This window comes from Thamnophis elegans, chromosome 1 (genome assembly GCF_009769535.1).
Source record: "Thamnophis elegans isolate rThaEle1 chromosome 1, rThaEle1.pri, whole genome shotgun sequence".
NCBI lineage: Eukaryota > Metazoa > Chordata > Lepidosauria > Squamata > Colubridae > Thamnophis > Thamnophis elegans.
In genome coordinates this window covers 37,368,083-37,389,899 of record NC_045541.1, presented here as the reverse complement: position 1 = coordinate 37,389,899, position 21,817 = coordinate 37,368,083, and the positions used below count along the sequence as shown (strand labels likewise).

The 21,817-nt window shown below is 36.7% G+C and overlaps 1 protein-coding gene across 2 annotated transcripts in view; it reads left to right on the top strand.

The window, feature by feature from the left end:
- The first annotated feature begins 941 nt into the window (after positions 1–941).
- RIF1 (replication timing regulatory factor 1) overlaps positions 942–21,817 on the top strand; it is a 36,189-nt gene continuing 15,313 nt past the window's right edge. For both annotated transcript variants that reach the window (XM_032216029.1, XM_032216021.1), the window contains exons 1-22: positions 942–1,184; positions 6,900–6,993; positions 7,604–7,700; positions 8,301–8,431; positions 8,513–8,607; positions 9,763–9,949; positions 11,493–11,585; positions 11,668–11,806; positions 13,095–13,246; positions 13,492–13,609; positions 14,231–14,401; positions 14,517–14,627; positions 15,265–15,327; positions 15,585–15,685; positions 16,077–16,163; positions 17,206–17,279; positions 17,387–17,567; positions 18,175–18,282; positions 18,561–18,710; positions 18,800–18,899; positions 19,439–19,703; positions 21,226–21,283. In XM_032216029.1, the coding sequence (XP_032071920.1) occupies positions 1,081–1,184; positions 6,900–6,993; positions 7,604–7,700; positions 8,301–8,431; positions 8,513–8,607; positions 9,763–9,949; positions 11,493–11,585; positions 11,668–11,806; positions 13,095–13,246; positions 13,492–13,609; positions 14,231–14,401; positions 14,517–14,627; positions 15,265–15,327; positions 15,585–15,685; positions 16,077–16,163; positions 17,206–17,279; positions 17,387–17,567; positions 18,175–18,282; positions 18,561–18,710; positions 18,800–18,899; positions 19,439–19,703; positions 21,226–21,283 (2,679 nt within the window). In that variant the 5' untranslated portion in view covers positions 942–1,080. The remainder of the gene's footprint in view (positions 1,185–6,899; positions 6,994–7,603; positions 7,701–8,300; positions 8,432–8,512; positions 8,608–9,762; positions 9,950–11,492; positions 11,586–11,667; positions 11,807–13,094; positions 13,247–13,491; positions 13,610–14,230; positions 14,402–14,516; positions 14,628–15,264; positions 15,328–15,584; positions 15,686–16,076; positions 16,164–17,205; positions 17,280–17,386; positions 17,568–18,174; positions 18,283–18,560; positions 18,711–18,799; positions 18,900–19,438; positions 19,704–21,225; positions 21,284–21,817) is intronic.

Here is a 21,817-nt window from a genome sequence, read left to right as displayed (position 1 = left end):
ACCACTCAAATTGGATTTGGACTGAAGTAGTTTTAGGTGCAAAACATGTTTGAGCTCTGAGCTGACACTCCATTTTAATCAAATCCAGTAAATGTTTCCCATAATTTCGATTTGCTAAAAGAAAAAAACCCGAAACTTCTACATTATGGTCACTCAGTGAATGAAGTGACTGGTGCCAAGTTCGTGTTCTAGCTCATTTAGATTGTAAAATTGATGCGTAGATTTAACAACCTTTTAACCTACCTAAAGTCATCTTAAAGTTTGATTTTATGCCAACTACACTAAAGCACGATTTGCTTAATTAACCCTGTTTGCTTTTGAATTGGAGGCATTAAACTCAAGTTTTTCCGGCTTAGACCAAAGTCACGGTCTGATTCTACCAATTCATGCGTTCCAAAAGCATTCAAACCTTAGTCTGGGGGCTTATTTTGGAGAAAGTTCTCCCGATTTTACTGAATGGAGGTGAGTCATAAAATGAGCGTGGGTTGCAATATCAGTTTGTGTACAAGGCAATGAATGAGCAGAGCATCTCTGTGTAGGATCGCCCACTCCAGTTGGGCACCTTTGCGACGTGCAAAATGCTTTCCAAACACGAGCACCTGATTGCCTCGATCCATAACAGAGAGAAGACAAGCAACGACGGGCATTGTAGATCAACGACCCGGCTGCCTTTTGCACGCAGCCGTTTGCCCTCGGCGGAGAAAACTGCGATCCGCAACGCTTTTGTTTCCAGTAGAGGGGAAAAAGAGGAAAAGGGGCGCGGGGGAGACGGGACAGACGATCTATCGATCGATGATTCCGCACTCTCCCGAGGGCGGGGCAAGAAGAGCTGAGACACTCTCCGCGCTCGGCCTCTCGGCGCTCGGCCACTCAAGTCCTCGCCCCGCCCCGCCTCCTCCCGCTCTTCCCGCGCCTTGATTGGACAAGAGCGGCCCCCCAAGGCTCCGGCTCCCGCGCTTCGCCATCTTAGCCCGGGAGAAGAGGAACGCGAGCGCGGGAACCGCGTTCGAGAACGGGGGGCGGCAACTTTCGCAACCGTTTATCCTCCCCCCCCCTCCGTCCTCGAGCCGTTAGTCCGCGATGGGACCCTGCGACGGTTCAAGCATGCGGGCCCTACTGGAGACCCTCGAGGACCCCAGCGCCTCTCCGGGGGTGTTGACAGACGCGTGGCTGACCCTCACGAAGTGAGTGCCGACCATGACTTCCGTGTGCTCCCTCTCTCCGCTGTGGGATGCGAGAGACGTGCCCAGCAGCGACAGTCCGGCCAGCCGCGGACAGGATATTTAAAAGGAAACAAAACCAAAAGCAAGTTTGTTTAGGGGGCGGCGTTATTCTTGGCGCCCCTGCGGACTGTCCGAGAAGCCTGCCTGCCTACCTGCTTGCTTACCTACCTACCTACCTACCTACTTACTTACCTACATCTATCTATCTATCTATCTATCTATCTATCTATCTCATCCATCCATCCATCCATCCATCCATCCATCCACCCACTCCTGTAATCCAGACACCCCTTTGCCGATTCCAAGGGGGTTAACGAGAGTCTCTTCCTATTGCAGCGCAGCATCCTGACGCTATGCCGCTTCCTGAGACATCGCCACCTAGGATTTCTTTTGATTGCCCAATGCCCTCTTCGGAAATTGGTTTTTTTTTAAAAAAAATATTATAATGATGATGATGATGAAAAAGGGGCTAGAGTGAAGCTTTCCCCCCTGCCTTCTCAGTCTTGGGTTGAAAAGGTCCCATAATTCACATGCTTTCTCTTATCTCTTTTTTAAAAAAATTACGTTTTAAATGTGCCAGCAGGAATTCTGTGGTTTTGTTTTTTTTTGTAAAAAAAGAGAGAGGGTTTTTTTTTTGGGGGGGGGAATACTGTTGCAGGAAGTTTTCTGACACACTGATGGTTCTCATTTGAATTAGTTCCCCCCCCCCCCAATCACAATTTGACTGCTGAAGCTTTGATGGGGGGCTTGTTTTGGGGAAATTTTTGTTTGTTGCATGAAGGGAGGCAAAAAAATATTCTGATAATGGCTTGGGGAAAAGGCATTAGTTCCAAATCCCATTACACCTTAAAAAAAAAATTAGGTGCCATTGATTATATGTGCCATCCAGTAGATTCCATAGATTTTTCCCCAGGACGATCTGTTCCAATCTAGTTCTTCAGGTTTTTCAATGGCGTACCCATCACCAATGTCATTGAGTCCATCTGTTTTGATGCTGGTTATCCTCTTACTTTTTCCTTCCACTTTCCCAGCACTGCAAACTTATCTAGGAAACTAGGCCTTTACACAATGTATTCAGAATATAATAATTTGATCAGAGGTGGCGTAATGAAAACTCTGGATTGATCTATTCTGTGCTGCATTTATTTTGGAGGAGTTTTTTTTCTTTCCTATCCAAGGTACACTCAGGAGCCTTCTCCCACACAAAAGTTCTTCATTCTTCAAAATCCAACTTTTGCTTCCAGAACTGCACAGTTCTGATCTTTGAAGATACAGATAGCTCCCAGCATCTGAATATCTTTTCCAAGGTCTTCATGGCTACTCTACCAAGAGCTGAATTGAGAAGTGTTTCTTGGCTGCTGATTTCTGTATTGTTGCTAATTGATCTTAAAAGACAAGCTTATCCATCACGTTAGTATAGATAGTCCTCATTTAGTGACCACAATTTGGGGCTAGCAACTTGATGGTAAATTCTCCAAAGCACCTGAAGGCAGGACAAGAAGCAATGGATGGAAACTAATCAAGGAGAGAAACAACTTAGAACTAAGGAGAAATTTCCTGACAGTTAGAAACAATCTGTTTCAACCAGAAGGTGTGGGTGCGCCAACACTGGAGGTTTTTAAGAAAAAATTGGGCAAAATTGTAGAGTTTTCTGCTTGAGCTGGGAATCTGATTAGAAGACCTCAAAGGTCCCCTCCAACTCTGTTATTCTGTAAAGCAAAGTTGCTAAGGTCACTAAGTGAAACCACAATTGTGCTTTTCCTTCAGCTTTGCTTTGTAGACCCTTCAAAGGTTATAAATGCAAGCATTGGTCACAATGTTACTTTTTTCATCACAATCAGAACTGAATGTGAAATAGGCAGTCACTACAAATCTTCTTGTATCTTCATTTCCAATTCTAAAGCTGATTGTTGTACCTGTTATTAGTTTGGTATCTTTAATTTTAATTCCATTTTTTTTACTCTGTTCCTTAACTACTTACTAGAGTTTGGAGATTCTTTGCATTATTAGTACCATCAGCAGTGCACATAGAATTGATACTTATTTCTCCAGTTTTAAAACCATGCTCATCTTTTTTCATCCCTTTTTTCTATATTTTATGTTTATATAAACCATACAAACCATTTTCTTAGTCTGTATGGTTTATATAAATATAAACCATAAAAACTAAGTGGAGAGATTAAAAAATCAACCTAAGAATGTTTCCAGTTTCCTGGGGTTCCCAGGTTTTCTGACACAACCAGGTCTGAATGATAACTGGGGTAGATCAAATCTGACTTGAGGGGGTGGGGAAAATATTCCATAGGGCAGGCGCCACAGCAGATAAGGCCTGCTTTCTGGGATCTACCAAAAGCAGATCTTGATAGATGGTGCCCACAACATGCCTTCTCTGCCAGATCTAATGAGACAGGCTGATGTAATTGGAAAAGATGAAGCCATGGGGTCCAGATTATCTGGTCCCATGGCATAAAGGACATTAAGGGTTAAAACCAGCACTTTGAAATGAACCCAAACTGGTAGTCATTGCAGCTCTTGGTATGGAGAGGTAATGTGTGTTCCATTAGGACCACACATAACTGCCAGTGCTGCTGCATTCTAAATCAGTTGAAGCTTCCTGATAATTCTTCCAAGGGAGCACTATAGCTAGTTAGTTGGTTTACTTTATTGTCATTGCACATGGTACAATGAAATTAAATGTTGTCTTCAGTTCATATTATAACTATAAAAATAAAAACACAAACATATATCCTTTTTATATAATTAAAATTGAAAACCCGATATTGCACTATACCATAAAATTCAATATGGTTACTGCCATGGGATAGAAGCTGTTTTTAAGTCTATTTGTCCTTGTTTTTTTATTATCCTGTACCATCTGCCAGATGGTAATAGTTCAAAAAAAAAGATGCCCAGGATGAGATGGATCTTTAAGAATGTTTTAAACTTTCTTAAAGCAGCAGGAGTTATAAAACTATTCCAAAGAGAAGAGAGGGCAACCAATGATCCTCTGGGCAATGACATTGACCCTCTGGAGTGTTGTCCTATCTGCCACTGTGCAATTGGCAAACCATACACAGATGCAGTAAGTTAAAATACTCTATGGTGCAGCGATAGAAGGTCACCAGTAGTTTTTCATTCAGTTGTTTCCTGAGAAGTCTCAGGTAGTATAATCTGTGCTGGGCCCTTTTGACCACTGCTGCAATGTTAGTGCCCCCAGGTCAGGTCCTCTTTTATGATAACACCCATTAGAGCATATTACAGGAGTCTAGGGGGAAAAAGAATGATAGTTTGCATACTCTGAAGTTCCTTTTGTGCACACACTCTTTTCTCTCATTTCTTGGACTTTTGAGTGACTTCCAATTTGTTGGCTACTGTGTCATTCTGCAATTTAATGGCATAGTTTGGTTAGACCTTGACTGATTTTCCTTGTGTTGCTTGCCATATTTCAATTGGTATTCCATCCTGTAGCTTTCCAATTTGGTAATGACTGGGCCTACCGATCTAACATCATATCCTATAGGATACAAGAGGTTCTTGTGAGTAGGATTGTGTGTAGGGTGAGGGTTTCTTAAATGTTTTTCTTTTAAGATCTCTTCCCATTTTTAAAATTTTTGAAGGGCCCCAAAATATATTTTCTTTATACAGTGGTACCTTGGTACTCATCATTAATTTATTCCAGGAGGTGCGATGAGTACTAAGCATTTTTTCCCCGTAAGGAATAATCTAGTGAGTCATAAGGCAGCCAACACTGATAGGCTCTAGTTTGTGCATTGAGCACCAAACAAATGATGAGTATCGGGAAAATGTTTTTGCATCAAAATGTATTGAGTACCAAATGTGATGAGTTTCAAGGCTGATGAATTTATTTATTAATCAGATTTATATCTGCCTGTCTTGCAAGAAATGGCACTGAGCAGTATACAACAATCAGTAGACAGAATAAATATAAAAATAATCATAAAATAGTCATTAATTTTTTAAAAAAACACTAAGAAATATAAACCATACAAACTTAAGTGGAGAGATTAAAAAAATCAACCTAAGAACGTTTTCAGTTTCCTGGGGTTCCCAGGTTTGCTGACAGAACCAGGTCTGAATGATAGCTGGGATAGACCTAATCTCACTTGAGGGGTTGGGGGAAATATTCCATAGGGCGGGTGCCACAGCAGATAAGGCCTGCCTTCTGAGATCTACCAAAAGTAGGTTCCTGGTAGATGGTGTGCCCACAACATGCCTTCTCTGCCACATCTAATGAGACAGGCTGATGTAATTGGGAGAGGTGAACCATGGGATCCAGATCATTTGGTCCCATGCCATAAAGAACTTTAAGGGTTAAAAACAGCACTTTGAATTGGACCCAAAATCAGACTGGTAGTCAGTGCAGCTCTTGGTATGGAGATATAATGTGTGTTCCATTAGGAGCACATATAACTGCCAGTGCTGCTGCATTCTAAATCAGTTGAAGCTTCCTGATAATTCTTCCAAGGGAGCACTATAGCTAGTTAGCTTTACGTTATTGTCATTGCACATGGTACAACAAAATTAAATAAAGGTTTCATTGGGTGTTATTTATCAATAATAACTATTAAAAATTAAAATGAATTTACTGCCATTTGCAGATTTTGTAATACTGCTGCATATCTCTTCTAACTATTCTCTTTAAGTTACTTGTTAAACTCCTTTCTGGGATTTTTGTCTTTCTTGGCTTTGGCTTATGTTAATAATTTTCACTGTTTGTTCTGACTTCCAATTTGCTTTCTTGAAAGCATGAGATAAAAAGGGAAATATGATTAAATGTAGTTTACACCATTATTTGTTGTACCATGTCATAACTTTATATTCTGACAAACCATTTTTTCTCCCAACCGCCATTCCTTCATATTTCATATATTGCCTTTTGTTCTTTAACATTATTGTCCTTTTTTTAATCTTACCAACTGTTTAATGGCAACTTTCAATCATTATTCATTCTCATCCAGGAGAACTAAAGAAGCTTCTCAGATGGGAAGCAAAACATTTTCATGAGGGAAAAAAACCCTAAGAAATTCCAGTTGCCTTTTGAAAAGCACCTTTGGGATACCCACTCCTTGATTTATTTAATGTTTTATTTAACACATGCACTCCCACTGGGTTCCACTTCTCATGACATGACCAACTATTTGTTCCATAACTTATACAGAGTTGTTTTTACTTTTGTCAATGCATTTTTTAAAATCAGCAGACCACTTATTACTATTTTGTATTTGTGTTTTTGTATTTTTCACTTATTTTCCCATTGTCAATAAACATGAAATCATTTACCACTTTCTCTATCAGATACCTTGGTCTTTAATACATTATTTTTCATATCCATAGTCTTTATAATATCATAATCTAACATTTTCTAGAAATAATTCAGATTCTCAGCTAACAGTATTGATGGCTCCAGACAAACTCTTAACATCACTACCAGCATTCTTTTCACATTTATCCCCAAATACTTTATTTGGGTTTTAACAGAAAGCTTGAAGAGCTTGAAGTTCTCACAAGCAAAGCCTGATACTGATAAATGTCTATCATGGTCAAATTCATAACTGAGTCATAGGTTGTATTGGCTAGCCTTTAAATACGGTAGTTATGTATTTGTTTACATTTGAGCACTTTTTAACTGAAGCTTGTTTGTTTTTCAATATTAAGTCGTTTGACTGAAGAGGAAGAAGATGAAGACGAAGGAAAAGAATTTGCAGCTGAGGTTGAAAACTGTTTTCCCCAGCTTTACAAGTTATTTATGGTTTGTATTTCACTTCTTTGTCTTTATTTCCCTGTTTAGTTATCTCAGGCTAAAAAAGTTTGAGTTGCTTTCTCGCATCAGAATTGGGCAAACTTAGTTGTTCAAACTTTTAATTTGAAAAAGTCCATACTTTTGTAAGTTTTTTAACAATTTGAATCTCAATCAAAACTAATTGAAGATAACTGTGTAAAGAAATGTAATATGCTATCAAGTTTGCCCATTAAACCATAGAAATAGGTTTATTCATTTTTCATATCAAGATCGCTAAATTACTGATATATATCAACTTTGATTGGTGGATTGGAGAAATAACCTGCAAATTAACTAGCTTTTGTATTTGAGGATAAATTGAACTATGATATTAAATAATCTGAACTTAAAGTAAATATAGCGACCTACAGTTTGATCAGTCTCCAAATTAGCTAGAAATCCAATTTCATATGTTCCAGTAAAGTGACTATGGATGGTGATTGAAGAGCATCTAGAGGTTTACCAGATTGGGGGATGTTGGATTAGAGAATAATACCTGTTTCAGATCTTGACAAATTGAGTAATATAACTGGTCTGTCTTCTCTTGTGTGAGTTTAGATTTATTTTCTTTCTTGTTTAGACACATATTCCTACTGAAAATTTGGAGTTGAGCAGCGCAGCTTTACAAACTTTAGGATTCTGTGTGTGTAATCCAAAGATTGCTTCCTTATTATGTGGTAAATACCTTTTTATATTATAAACATTGATAAACTTCAATCAGTTTGACTAACCATTTTCTTCGAGTGACTGACATCCATAGTCTCGGTATGTATCTGTGGATAATGCATATACAGACATGTATATACTAACAAAATTACATAATCACAAATAGAAATGGAATGTGTTAGTTTTAAATCTGTTTCCTATTGGCTAAATTTCAGCATAAATAAACCACAGAATGTTTTGGTTGGTCCATGCTTCAGCCAAAATAAAACCTGCAGGGATCCAAGAATGATTTTTTAAAAATAATTTCTATTGAAGTTTAAAAATACAAAAGACAAATACTAATAACCTGTGGATTTCCTTGAAATCAAAATAGTCACACAAGCAGTACTTTGATGTATTTTTTGCTCCCTGTTGGCATACTAGCAGGGATATACATCATTATGAAAGAAACCTCTATCCAGAACAGCTGTTTCTATACAGAATAGTTGAGCCATCCCTTTATGACATTAGTCTGAACTTCATACAGACCAGAAAATTGCTACTATCAATTATTACACAGTGATAATATCTAGAACAATAATTACGGGTTTTTCTTTCTTTTTTTAAAACAGAAATAGAAATACATGAATTACTATCTCTATTAAACAGTGTTGCTATAAATTCAGGAGACAAACATATTCGCACAAGAGCACTCTGGGTGATTTCAAAGCAGTTCTTTCCTCCAGATACGGTTGGAAAATTGGTGAGTAGGATTTGTTTTCATCACCTATAAATAAAAGTTGATAAAAAGTCTTCCTATACTTAACTCATTATATTTTTTCAGGTACCCAATATTATTGCTATGCTAGAAACAATACTTCTTAAAGGAGATTCACATTCCATGGTGGTTGAACATGAAGCGCTAAATGTTATTATCCGGTATGTATCAAGATACACATTTGTTAAAAGAAGTAAGAGGAGAAAGACTTCTGTTTAAATTTTGACCTGTGTACATTGTAAGTTATAGCACTGTTGCTATGATTGTACTACATGTTCAGTAGTGCCTATGTTTTGAACTTATTGTATTATTGAAGTATGTGTCAGATAAATTGTATATGTGGGGTTTTTGGGGGGGACTTGTTCTATTTTCCAGTTAAGCTACTAACTATATTAGATCTTTATTGATATTGTATTTCATATTATAATTGGAGCACTCCAGTTGTAGCAATGTAACATAAATGGTAGTTCTATAATGCAGAAGATCGGAAACTGCTGCTTGTAAGAGTTAGTTTAGGGAAGGTTTTCCATATTGCTTCAACTGTCAACAGTCTATTGACAATGGATAATTGACAATGGATTAAGTTATCTTGTCCCTGGACTGCAGATCCCTATGAAGCATATTATTCAGAACAGATTATTCCAGTGATGGCTAACCTTTTTTGGATCACGTGCCAAAAGCAGGGGAAGCGCAGGGGGGTCATGCGTGGGTGTGCCTACACCCATAATACTATGCCCGCGACCCCAGCATACGTGTGTGCGACACCCCCTGTGCATGCGTGCACGGCCAGTGTTCCCTTCCTGCTTTTGGCGTGTTGTTTTCACTATCCCCAGCCTCCAGAGGCTTTCTAGGAGCCTGGAGAGGGTGAAAACAGCCTCTCGCGGCCCCCCAGAGATCCTTTGGAGGCTTCAAGAGCTTCCCTGAAGCCTCCGGAGGGCAAAAAACAGCCCTACAAGCAAACTGGAAGTCCATTCCCGAACTTCTGGTTTGCCCGTAGGACTGGTTTTTCACGCTCCGGAGGCTTGCACGAAAAACTGCCTTAAAAGAAGGCCAAAGCAAGCTGGCCAGCTCATACATGCGCGCTGGAGCTGACAGGGCAATGCCTCGCGTGCCCTAATAAATGGCTCTGTGCCACCTGTGGCACGCGTGCCATAGGTTCGCCATCACGGGACTATGCAAACCACTGCCACATGAGAACAAGATGTTTACATACACTTGCATTCTCAGTTCTTTTGGCAAACTTTTGCAAAAACTTTGGAAATTTCCTCATATTTGTGTTTGCACAACTGATTCATATTTGTGTTTCTAAAATCTAGGCTGTTAGAACAGGCTCCATCTGACATGGAGGAACAGGCTGTGACGTGGGCTAAGATGATAATTCCTTTGCTGGTTCACTCAGCTCATAAAGTACAGTTAAAAGCTGCTAGTGCTTTGGAAATGGGTCTACCGCTTCTTCAGCAGCGCCAAGAGGTGATAGCAGTTGCTGAGCAACTCCTGACTACAGTAAGTCAAATATATTTTAAATGTGTTTACAGAGCACCACAGAGCCAGACATATTTCTTGCATGACCTTCATTCAGTCCCCATACAGCTATTTCACTAGATTTTCAGTCACGTATATATTTGGCATAAATTAAAAATCCAGAATAGAAATCACTGAAATGTGTGGATTATGCAGTGGACTTGCCACAAGTAATTTATTATATAATAAATACCAGAGTCAGTACTTTAAATATAGGAAGATAAATACAAATGAAGCCTGAACTGAAATGCATTATTTGGAAAGATTATTAAAAATGACAGTTCACTGCTATTTGTGATTTCTAGCACAATACCTTATATTAACATTTATATTTTTTTCATATGAAATTGTATGTTCAGCTGTTTTTCAGTATAATCCTTTAGATTATTTAGATGTTACTAATACATTTATTCTGAATTGAATAAACAAATGCATACCTTATTGTAGTCTTAAAACATGCAAACTAAAGGACAATTGATACAAAACAATAGATAAGATAGCAATAAAATAATGTCAATCCAGTGTTTAAAAACTTAAGTCAAATTTTATATGATTAATACAGATCAATTCTGTAAGGGTTACAATAATGTAATTTTTATAGCTGCACAATAACATTTTGCAATTGTGGATAGTATGTAACTATGGAGTCTCTGTCAGCCAATTGATATTAAATGCAAAATTTATGTGAATAATTTGGATTTTTTTAAAATGAAGACCATATTAGGCATTTGATAAAAGCCTAAATTAAATTCACAATATTAAAAAACATGTACAGTTTTCTCAATCTTACCTTATCTCCGGAGAAATCCTCTTAGAACTTGGGCTATTACAGCATTTTTTTAAACAAAATTGAGGGTGTGGCATTAAGGCTAGCTCTAAAAAATGTTCATTGATAACATAAGAGAATAAGAGAAAAAACAGGTTTTGAAAGAGCCGTCTCTGAAATTTTATGAAAAGCTGACAAATGTTTAAAAATCCTCTTAGGTTATTTGGCGGCTCTGTTCCAGATCCATAGTTTGATTACATATTTTCCATTAAGTCTTAAGGATAGTGAATGCTCAGACAATAATCAGTAGGTGAGCAATTTGTAACACTTCCATCACTTTGACCTATAATTACACAATAATATTAATGGTAGCCCTGTTACTGGAGTCAATCTGAACCTATTCAAAACACGTTTTTTTTTATTTTTAGCAACCCAGTTTCTAATCTCAGAGAATAAGTATGTGAATTGTGCCTCATATGATAATTATGCAGTGGACTTGCCACAAGTAATTTAATCCTTCTTTCTTGCACTGGAATGTTAAAATTGCTTTGGTATTTTCCGGAGTGATGGAAGAGGCATAACTGAAATTTCCTTCTAGATGTTTGACAAAAAACTCCTAGACATTTAAAATAATTCAGAATGCTGTTCTAGGATCCTAGCTCACCATCTGTGAACAAACCCGCAAGAATCTCATCAAGATGCATTTTTATCTAATTTAATACAATATTTTAATAAATGTTCTCTATTATAATCCTACAGAAAGTAATTCCAGAACTCCAAAAGCTATTTTTTTCAAAACATGAAACATATATTCTGAAACTGTGGCCCCTGTTTGTAAAGCTGCTTGGAAAAGTAAGTTGGAGAAAATTACTTTATAAGCTATGATACTGGAAGTACATTACAGTGTACAGTGATGCTGTATTTTTCCCTTTAGACACTGCATCATAGTGGAAGCTTTATCAATTCCTTGCTACATTTAGAAGAACTTGGGTTTCGTAGTGGCTCCCCAGTGGTGAAGAAAATAGCTTTCATTGCATGGAAAAGTCTAATTGATAACTTTGCTTTAAATCCAGGTATGCTAAAATGTTGAGCAGTAATGTATTGGCAATGAATATACTCTTGTTTCTCACATGCAGAGGGAAAATCAGTGATTAAGCTGACACACAAACATAGGAAGTTATTAGTGATGTTGATAGTTTAAATTAAATTAGTTGCCATCTTGTCACACACTTGTCACATACAGTTAATATAAGATTCACATAGTTGTTATTGTTGCAAGATGCCAGAATTATGAGAATATGCTTTTCACCCACTATAAATCGTTTACTCAAGTTATGTCTGAATCCCAGCAACTCTGGGCAATTTTCAAATTATTAAAAATCTTTTTTAAAGAACACAAATCAAAAAGAACAGTGGTGACAGAGATAAGAAACCTTGATGGAAAGCCCCAAAAGTATTTTTCAAAAGACAACTAGGCTTTCTTGTTTTTTTTCCTTGAAAATGTTTTGCTTCTCATTCAAAAAGTTGCTTTAGTTCTGAGAACAGATCAGAACTGAAGAAGCTTCTTGTATGAGAAGTGAAATGTTTTCAATGAAAAAAAACTCAAGAAAGTCCAGTTGCCTTTTGGAAAGCACCTTTGGGATAACCCTGACTGGATGGTTCAGAATCTCCATACACACCTGGATGGGAAGAAGAAAAAGAGGAAAATGTGCCTCAGTCGTGCTTGCCAAAGGCCCATTGAAAAACCAGTGTTTGAGAAAGCTTATAGAAGACTACGTTTTGAAGCTTTTAGAGCGTTGGATAGAGAGTACAGAATGCAAATATAAGGTGGCACAGTGGTTAGAATGCAGTATTGCAGGCTAACTCTGCCGACTGTCAACAGTTCAACTCTGACCAGCTCAAGGTTGACAGCCTTCTGAGGTCAGTAAAATGAGGAACCATATTAATGCGGGCTAATACGCTGACATTGTAAACTGCTCAGAGAATGCTGTAAAGCATTATGAAGCAGAATATAAGTCAAAGTGCTAATGCTATCATTACACAAGTGTAAGAGAATAATTATATTTCTGAAACACCCATAGAAAAAGAGTGGCTTATTTGCATTTCTTGTTTTTCTGTTGGTTTTCCTTTTTCCTTTCCTTTCATTTTATATTTTTATTTTTATTTTTTTCTTGCTGATAATAGTTTGGGTTACCTTTTAGAATTGTTAAAATCTTCAATAAAAAGTATTTTTTAAAGGGGGTGCGATATTTGTTACACAAATCCATTTTCAATTCATAGCAACCCACTGAGGCAAGAAGGATTAAACTTTGCTTCTCTTTCTATTCAATATAATAATATTTTCAATTTCTGTTTTCCAAGATATATTATGTAGTGCAAAAAGGCTAAAATTGCTAATGCAGCCACTGACCTCTATTCATGTGAGAACTGAAACTTTGGCACTGACCAAGCTTGAAGTTTGGTGGTATTTATTAATGAGGCTTGGATCTCAGCTTCCAGTCCACTTTGAACAGGTAATTTAATGTTTGTTGTTAAACTAATATTGAGCATTAGTTAAAATGGGATTCTGAAAGACTCTTACATTTACATTTCTATGCAATAGCTGACATATTGTTGTGGTCTTGTATGCATTGTCCTATTTAATAAATAATATCTGTGTGCAGTAAATATCTCTTGTTTATTGCTAGAATAAATTATTCAGATCTGATCTGCCCATTTATTTTATTTTGGGGCTTATGCTTCAGTGTTTCTTTTTTAGGTTTGTGTACCATTAATTCAGAACACTTTAAGCCTTGATGCCTCTCTGCTACAAGAAAATTCATCACGGTTAATTTCTAATCAGAATATAGCTATTCCAGGTTGTTCACGAAAATCAGGTATGAAGGTAGCAGGTACAAGCACATTGGCAGCTGAGGGGAGGGAGGGGAAGCCCTGGAAGGTTGGGAGGTGGTGACCACACTGGTGGGATATGGCATTGTGGAGGGAGAGGAAGAGGGCCATCTCAATTCTGCCCAATTGTACCACTGACCTGAAATGGTTCATACAGCCCACAAAATATGTTAGCTTAAAAGGAAAAAATCATTTTTCCATTTTTTCACACTCCTAGTCTGTCCCAAGGCATTTGTCCTGCATACTAGCACATTTTGAGTAGACACTCCTTGCTCTTTGCCATTCCTGAAAGTAAACTTTGTTAAGGTAATATTATTAACGAGCACTGCAGTTTAGAATTGTGTAGCTGTAGTTTAAGCATAGGACCATTAATGGAAGATAATGTCATATACGTTCAGGGAAACTTTCTAAATAAAATATGCTGGCTAGCTTTGAAGTACAATTGTTAGAAGCATGAGACATAATCAGATCTTCAACCTCATTTCCGTTAGCCAGCTCTTCAAGCTAATCCTATTCAGGTGGGATTTTGTGTCCTCCCCCCCTCGACCCCATATGAATCATTTTCTTTGCTAGAAGTGAGAGAAAAAAATGTGTTTTTTTTATTTCAGGGGTTTTCCCTTTTGGAAATGTTGCCAATCCAAGGATGACTTTGAATTCTAGCAATGAAGGAGCTGTTATTCCATCTATTCAGCTTCTAGGAATTGAAATGCTACTTCACTTCTTTATGGGACCAGAAGTATTGACTTTTGCCAAGGAAAATAATATTGTGCTTAGTTTAGGTAACTATTTGTTAAAATAACTTTTGTAACAAGGTAAAATACTGTAGCCTTAGTTTTATTTTTTAAAACTGCTGATTTGTCAGTGATAGAAGTTCTTTACTGTCTCCTTATATAGAACCTCTTCAGTACCCAGTAATTACCAGTCCTTCGTTCTTCTGCAAATATGCCAGTGTTTTTATAAATGCAGCTCAGGATGGTTTCATTGCAATTGGAAAAGATGTTTCTGGTAAGGACTTTATGTGCAGGTTAGATATTTATTGTAAGCAGGTATCTTCAACTCTAAAGACAAAAGGCATTAACTATAGGAATGCTATATAAATATAACTCAATAAATACAAATTAAATCAATTAGCTAGTTCTTGCTATCAGGTTTAAAGTAGAAAAGAGGCATATCATAAAAAGATGGGGAAAATTGGTGATCATAATTCATTTTAATTGCCCCAATAAGTAGAATTGAGCATTTTACTGTCTGTACTCCATTGGCACTGGATTTTGTGTCTTTGGTTATTCCTTGCAGACTTATTCCATTTTTTCTTCTTTGCTGCTTACCATTCCTGAAAAATGAATTGAATTAGTTCCTTGTCTCCTTCAGGACAAGATAAGCCCCAGAAACTCTATTGCTGACCTTTAAAAGGGAGGAAATGACTGCCATGGTGATTTGGATGTTAACAACCCACCAAGTTGCTTGTAGCTTTTGTCTTCTCACAGAAAAATTCTTTAGTGGGCATTTTTTCTTTAAAAAAAAGGCTTCATATAGTGCAGTAGTCAGCATCTTTCAGGTACCTGTTCCATGTTTATTTAATATAAATCTACTTAACTGATTTTTCACTTGATTTTCCTTTTGTTTAAATCATGCCTTGCAGATTTTATGCTCACTGCTATATGGAGAGAATTAGTTGGTTTTGTGAAAGCTGCAATTGATTCAGGTAATAATTGTTTATATGATTCAGCTGTACAGAGACCTTATGAAAGTGAAAAGATACTGAATTTATTTATTTACACTTATATCTATCTAAATAAATTGGTGTACCATAACCATATCATGCTACTGTTTGAACACAGTTTGCAGTTAAACTTCTTTATTTAGAAGTGATTTGCGCAAAATGCAATTAATGTATGAAGCCTGTTACTGTGTCTAGTATTATAAGATTGATTGACCACCACATGCATAATTTATTTCTAGGCAACAAAAGAGATCGACAACATTCAGAAGTGTTAACTATGTTGCTGCAGACTTTAAAAAACATTATTTTGTCAAAAGAATTGCCAGTATTAAACTCATTGGTAAGTGTTGATTTCTTCACGGTCTCATTACCCAAGTTAGGTAACATCATTAGTGCTTATGAAAGCACCAAGTATCCACTCATTCCAACCCTGAGCTACCAATAGTCTCCTTTATTGGTTTATATTCTTCTAAAAGTGATTTCAGCATTTTAATCATTTATTAGGGCTTAAGGGCAAATTTTGCTATTATGTGTACACATATACAGCAAAATACTTTGGATAAGTCATATTTGTATGATAGGATATATGCTATAAATAGTGCTTATTTCCTTTGCAGCAGAGTGCTATTTTGAATAATCTTGATATTTTTTCATTTTTTAAAATCATAATATAGATACCAATTATTTTACTTCGTTACCTGTTAAATGAAATACTTTGTTTCCTATTTTAGCCCTTGTTAGAAGTGGCTATTAAAGAATTGCCTCCAAAAGTATTAGGATCGCCAGCCTATCAGATTGCTGACATGGATCTTCTGAATGTAAGTACAGTACATATGATGTGTGATACTGCTCAGATTAGATACACAAAGCATGGTATACCACATGCTTTGTTTCCTATAAGAGATACAACTGGTAGGATACCAGTCACAGATATTTATAAGTGGTTCCCTTAATCCTACTAGACCCTAAATTCCTATTACAAGAATGGAATTTCTACATGTTGGTTAAGGTGACCCTCTCCTAAAGCAGAAATCAAAAGCTGATGAGTCAGAATGTCATGTCCATCTGCTTAAGTCTTAAGACAGTGAGTGGAAACTGAGACATTCCCAAGTTAGATAAAGATTAACATGTCAGTGTGACAGCAAGCCAGTTTAGTTTTCGTACTGTTCAAAAAACAGGAATGATTTTTCATTATTTTTTCCTGTATAGAAATGCACTTGTCATTTAAATTCAGCAAATAATCCATGTAAACAAAAATACTTTCAATTTTATATCCATAAGGAAAGGAGTATCTAATTCCAACACTTGACTCCATCCTTCTGTATACTATAGCAGTTCATAATTCAAAGGAAGTAATTATATTCTCTTACATATTTCACATTGGACTACTTACAAAACAGGCACCACATTTTTTTGTTATTTTGTCGCTTAGATTCCCTTTAAATATCAATAGGATCCCATGAAGCTCAAATAGCATTCAGTGGAGAGTATGTACAAACTTTCATAAATCATGAAAGAAGGTGAATATTTTTTTTAAAGGCAATATGAATTTAGACGCAATTCACATTAATTAAAAGCAGGAAGATCTAAAGATTTGGCAGTTGAATTTACATAATTCTGCCAGCCAAGATGCTAGGAAGAATGCCTGGTCACATGGTAAACCTTTAGAATGTCAAGGTAATATCTAGGGCTTGAATTATTTAATAAAAGTATGTTGGTTGACAATTGTGAAACAAAAATGGGTCATGATGAAAATGTTGATGGTGGTGAACAGAGTTGGTAAAGCAGAATAGACTTTACATTACTCCAATGAATAATAGACTTAACTGCCTGAATTCTTAGGTTTTCTTTTCTTGACAGGGAACTCCAGCACTGTTCCTGGTTCAGCTTTTATTCTGTGAAGATCTTCTTAAATTTGGAGTTGAAAATAAAAGGTAGGTACTTTTGAACATTTAAAAAAAAATGTCCAACTGGATATCTAGTTGCTAAAATACATCTCTTTAATTTTGATTCTAATTACTTTTTTCTTTTTGTTAACTAGATTCTTTTTAAACTACGAAACTCTTGTGGAATGTACTTTGTCTGGCCCTGCGTCTCCTCTGGCTTTTACTCAGTCTGTACTCACAATTGTGAGCGAAAGTGCCCTGCACTTCGAAAATAAGGAATATGTGTGGCGAATGTGGAGTATTATAGTTAACCCATTAATTGAATGCATTAAACAGGTATAGTGAACTAGATTGTCTAGTTAAGTATCAATTATATAGAGAGATATAAATATTACTACAGAAATTTTTAAAAATCCAGAATTAGATTTTAAAAATAAACAAGAATATTAAGGTTTCAGTGTGTCTTAAATATGTAAATAGTTCATGTGTCAACCTAGATACAGGTAGTCCTTGACTTACGCCCAGAATTGAGCCCAGAATTGATGTTGCTCAGTGAGAAATTTGTTAAGTGTGTTTTGCCCCATTTTATGACTTTTGCCACATTTGTTAAGTGAATCACTGCAATTGCCAAATTAGTAACACAGTTGTTCAGTGAATCTGGCTTCCCTGTAGACTTTGCTTGTCCAGGTGACAAAAGAAGATCATGTGACCCCGGGACACTGCCAGTGTCATAAATATGAACCAGTTTGCAAGAATCCAAATGTAAATCATGCGACCATGGGGATGCTGCAATGGTCATAAGTGTGAAAAATGTTCATAAGCCACTTCGAATGTCATTAAATGAACTGTTCTAAGTACAGGAGTACTTGCACAATGTTTTAAATGCTTTAAATGTTAAAAATTTAGAGGATTTTTCAATTTGGGCTACTTTTTTTTTCCTTAGACGAATGAAGTAAATCAAGGGGATGCTTTGGAGCACAATTTCAATGCAATTTACTGTGCACTGTTGCTACCAGTAAACTGTATATTTTCATCTTCTGAATTTCCAGAGGTAGGAAACTTTGAATATCTATAGAGAGTGGTGGGTTAAGGTTAACCCCAGTGGTGGGTTATGTTGCGCAGGCTCCGTACGCTCAGTGTGCATGCACAAATTGCCCAGTTGGGTCAAATACCGGTAAGGAGGGCGGGTGGGCCCTCCGGAGCACCATACTGGAATGGTACCTGGTGCTCCCAGCAGACACCGGTACACCCGTAATCCACCACTGATCTAGAGTAGTACTTGTCATTTAGAATCTAAAGTTTGTTAAAATGTAATTTGCTTTGCTACAGTTTACCATGAAAAAACTACTGCGTTCTTGGTCAGAACTATATAAAGCATTTGCCCGTTGTACATTACTAGTACCAACAGCAGATGATAACGTATGCTGTGAGGAACTCTGTGCCAAAATAATATCTGGATTAAAAGATGAAGAACATCTAGTAAGTGGAGGTTCCTTTATCCTAGTACACATATATTTCTTTGTTCCTTTCTATGCTGTCTTGACAAGTCTGTTTTATTTCTATTTCAGAATCAATCCATGTTGGATGGGCTCTCTCATATTACAGCAGTCATGGTTGAATGCATCAATTTTGCACCTTATGATGTAAAATTTCCATTAGCACATAAACGTAAGATTTGCTAATATGAAATGTTGCATTATTGAATGGCCTAGCTCTATTTTTCTTCCTTTTATTTTTTTTGTTCACCTCTCCTAATACACATAGTCTTCAACAATCTTATAACCACATTTACAGTCAAAACATCTGTCATTAAGCAATGCGGTTATTAAATCATCACATGGCTATGTACCAATTTTGTGCCCTTTTTGCCAAAATCCAAATTCTCCAATTGACTTTGCTTGTTGGAAACTAGCTGGAAAGGTCACAACTGGCAACCCCATGACCCCAGGATGCTGCAACTGTCATAAATACAGTACCTTTTGTTCTATTCCCACCGTCCCGTTGCTCATCATCTTCTGTCCCACTGCTTTTAATAACAACAGTCTAGGCTTTAGAACATGGTTACAGAGAAACATGACCTTTTGCCTTCCACAAGTCATATTGCAACTAGTGTGTATGAAGGATGGTTGAAACTAAATCACTTTTCATTTTAAAATGCTATTAAATTTTTATGTTTCAAGCAAAATTAATGTTAAATTGTTCTTCAGCTCCACAGAATCTAGTGGAGTGGGCGAGAAGGGAAAAGAATCCCCTTGGCAAGATGTCTTCTTTAATTAAACTTCTGATAATACTGATGAACTCTCTTCAGATGCTTATATCCGAGGAATTTGACTGTGAACCATTCGCTCCTCTTGGTTTTATGATTGTTGGTATTCTTCACAATATCATTGGCCGCGTCTCTTTGCCTTCTATGCTCAGACCGGTCTTGAGATTTATTGCAAAACCTTTTGCAGCATTATATGAAAAAATACAGTAAGTATATGTACATTATAGAGTTGGGTTTCACTGATGTAGCAGTTGCACATTGATACTATTCTGATGAAATTCTCAAGTAATTTGAAGTAATTATGGAAGGTTATTGCATATGACTGCAAATTAAAAGAGGACAAAAGCAGATTAGAGATGGGTGGTTGAGGGGGGGACAAGGTGATAGATGCACCTTTGGAAGACCTGAAGGACCACGTTAGTGAAAGATCATTCCAGAGAAAATGCATCTCTGTGGTTCCTAACAGGTGACATTGATTTATGGGCAGTCCTATAATCATAACCATGGAAAACCCTTTGACTACTACTTCAGGTCTTGACTTTCTAGATATACTTTATTGGTGGCATCCTAATTTAAAGTTCTGTAATTACAACATCACATTTTAAACCAGGTTTTAATGTCAGTTTTTAAATTGCTTGAACCAAGTAGCTTTATAATCAAACATTTATTACAACTGCATATGCAAGTTTCACCAAGGAAAAAATTGCTCATTTTTCATCGAGGAAAGAGGTGATTATCACATAAAAGCTTCATCTTAAAACAGATTTGGGGTTTTTGATTGCAGACATTTTTTTTACCCATATGCTCATTAACTGATCTATTAAAAAACTTACGAGATTATGCAGCTAAAATTTTCTGAGTTGAGCAACAGCCTGGAAGTATGTATAATACTACCAATTAATGTTAATCCTTCTCTGAAAATTCAGTTTAATTGCGTTGCAGAGCATTGGATCATTCCTTAATATGTGTTGATATGGGCATAATTATATTTACTATAGCTACATCTCATTTGAAAGTGCTGGGCTGCCTTTAAAAATTGTTCAGAAGGCTCAGCCAGATTCTTGACTGAGAAGTCCAGAGAACTTTTAACTTTCTTAACAAAGATGTAAACTGTCTTAATATGTTTTTTGTGGGACTGTCAAAGCACTCTGGGGTTTTACATACAAACCTTGATTATTAGCATCTTCAGATGAGTCCCCACTCTCAGTCTTTTTGCCGTCAGAAACATATTTGGTAGAAATGCAGGAAGGCATTCTGAGTGAGCATTGCCTCACTGCCAGATGGGTTTATCTCTGTTATCTTCTGGCAGCAAGCAAAGAATTTTCTTTTGCTTTTTTTAAAAATGGAAAAACATTTAGTGCATTTATTCATTAAGATATGCTTTACTTTCCTGGGATGAGTTTGCTGGGGGGAGGGGGGGTGTTAATTGACTTGAGTTGCTTAGTGTTGTAATTCTGTTTTTATCTTCATTTTTGGTGATACCTTGAACAACATTTGGGATGAAAAGGCAGAATATAAAATATTTCTCATAGTTGAATAGGTCCTCAGCACTTGGATAATTTCTTAATGTATTCAGTGTATTCTTTCCTTTATAATATATGTATTGGCTAAACCAGTATCTACTGAATATCTTACCTATTGTATTTCAGCTTAAGATTATAGTCAAACTGCAGTTGTTATACTTTATAGATGAATAATACTTACATGCAAATTATTTTTTTCTACAAGGTCTTGTAATCAACCTTCAAAGTTGGCTAATCCATTGAGTCCTGGACTCAATAACAAGGTACTTTATATATGGGGAAAAAAACTATTTTTCTGATTCTTAAATGGTAACAATGTTCAATATGCTGCTGTTCTGGAATTAATTTTAAAAGAAATATAGCTTAGAGTTTTTATTGCTTTTTGTGCTGTGCTTGACTTTGTACATCACCTAAAGCCCCTGAAGTTGAGTCAGTTTATAAATCTTAGTAATAAATAAATGATGCTCACCTATTCATTTGTGAGTGGTATTCCCAATTCAGATTTACTTTACCATAGAAATATAGATTTGGCTGGGAGAGTATTGCAGATTGCAGTGGCACTTCTAGCTAGCATGCAATTGGAGACCTATTCTGACAGCAGTATCGGATTTTCATCCCTTTACCTTGATTAATCTATATTGTGGTTGGGTTTTGTCAAAATAGAGTTATTGCCATTTAAAATGACCTTCAGAAGTTGCAGTTGGTTCAGAATGCAGCAGAAAATGTTTAGGTAGATGTTTACAGGCAGGATCATTACTAGTCCTTCAAGGGCTGGATTGGTTACCAGTGGTAATTGA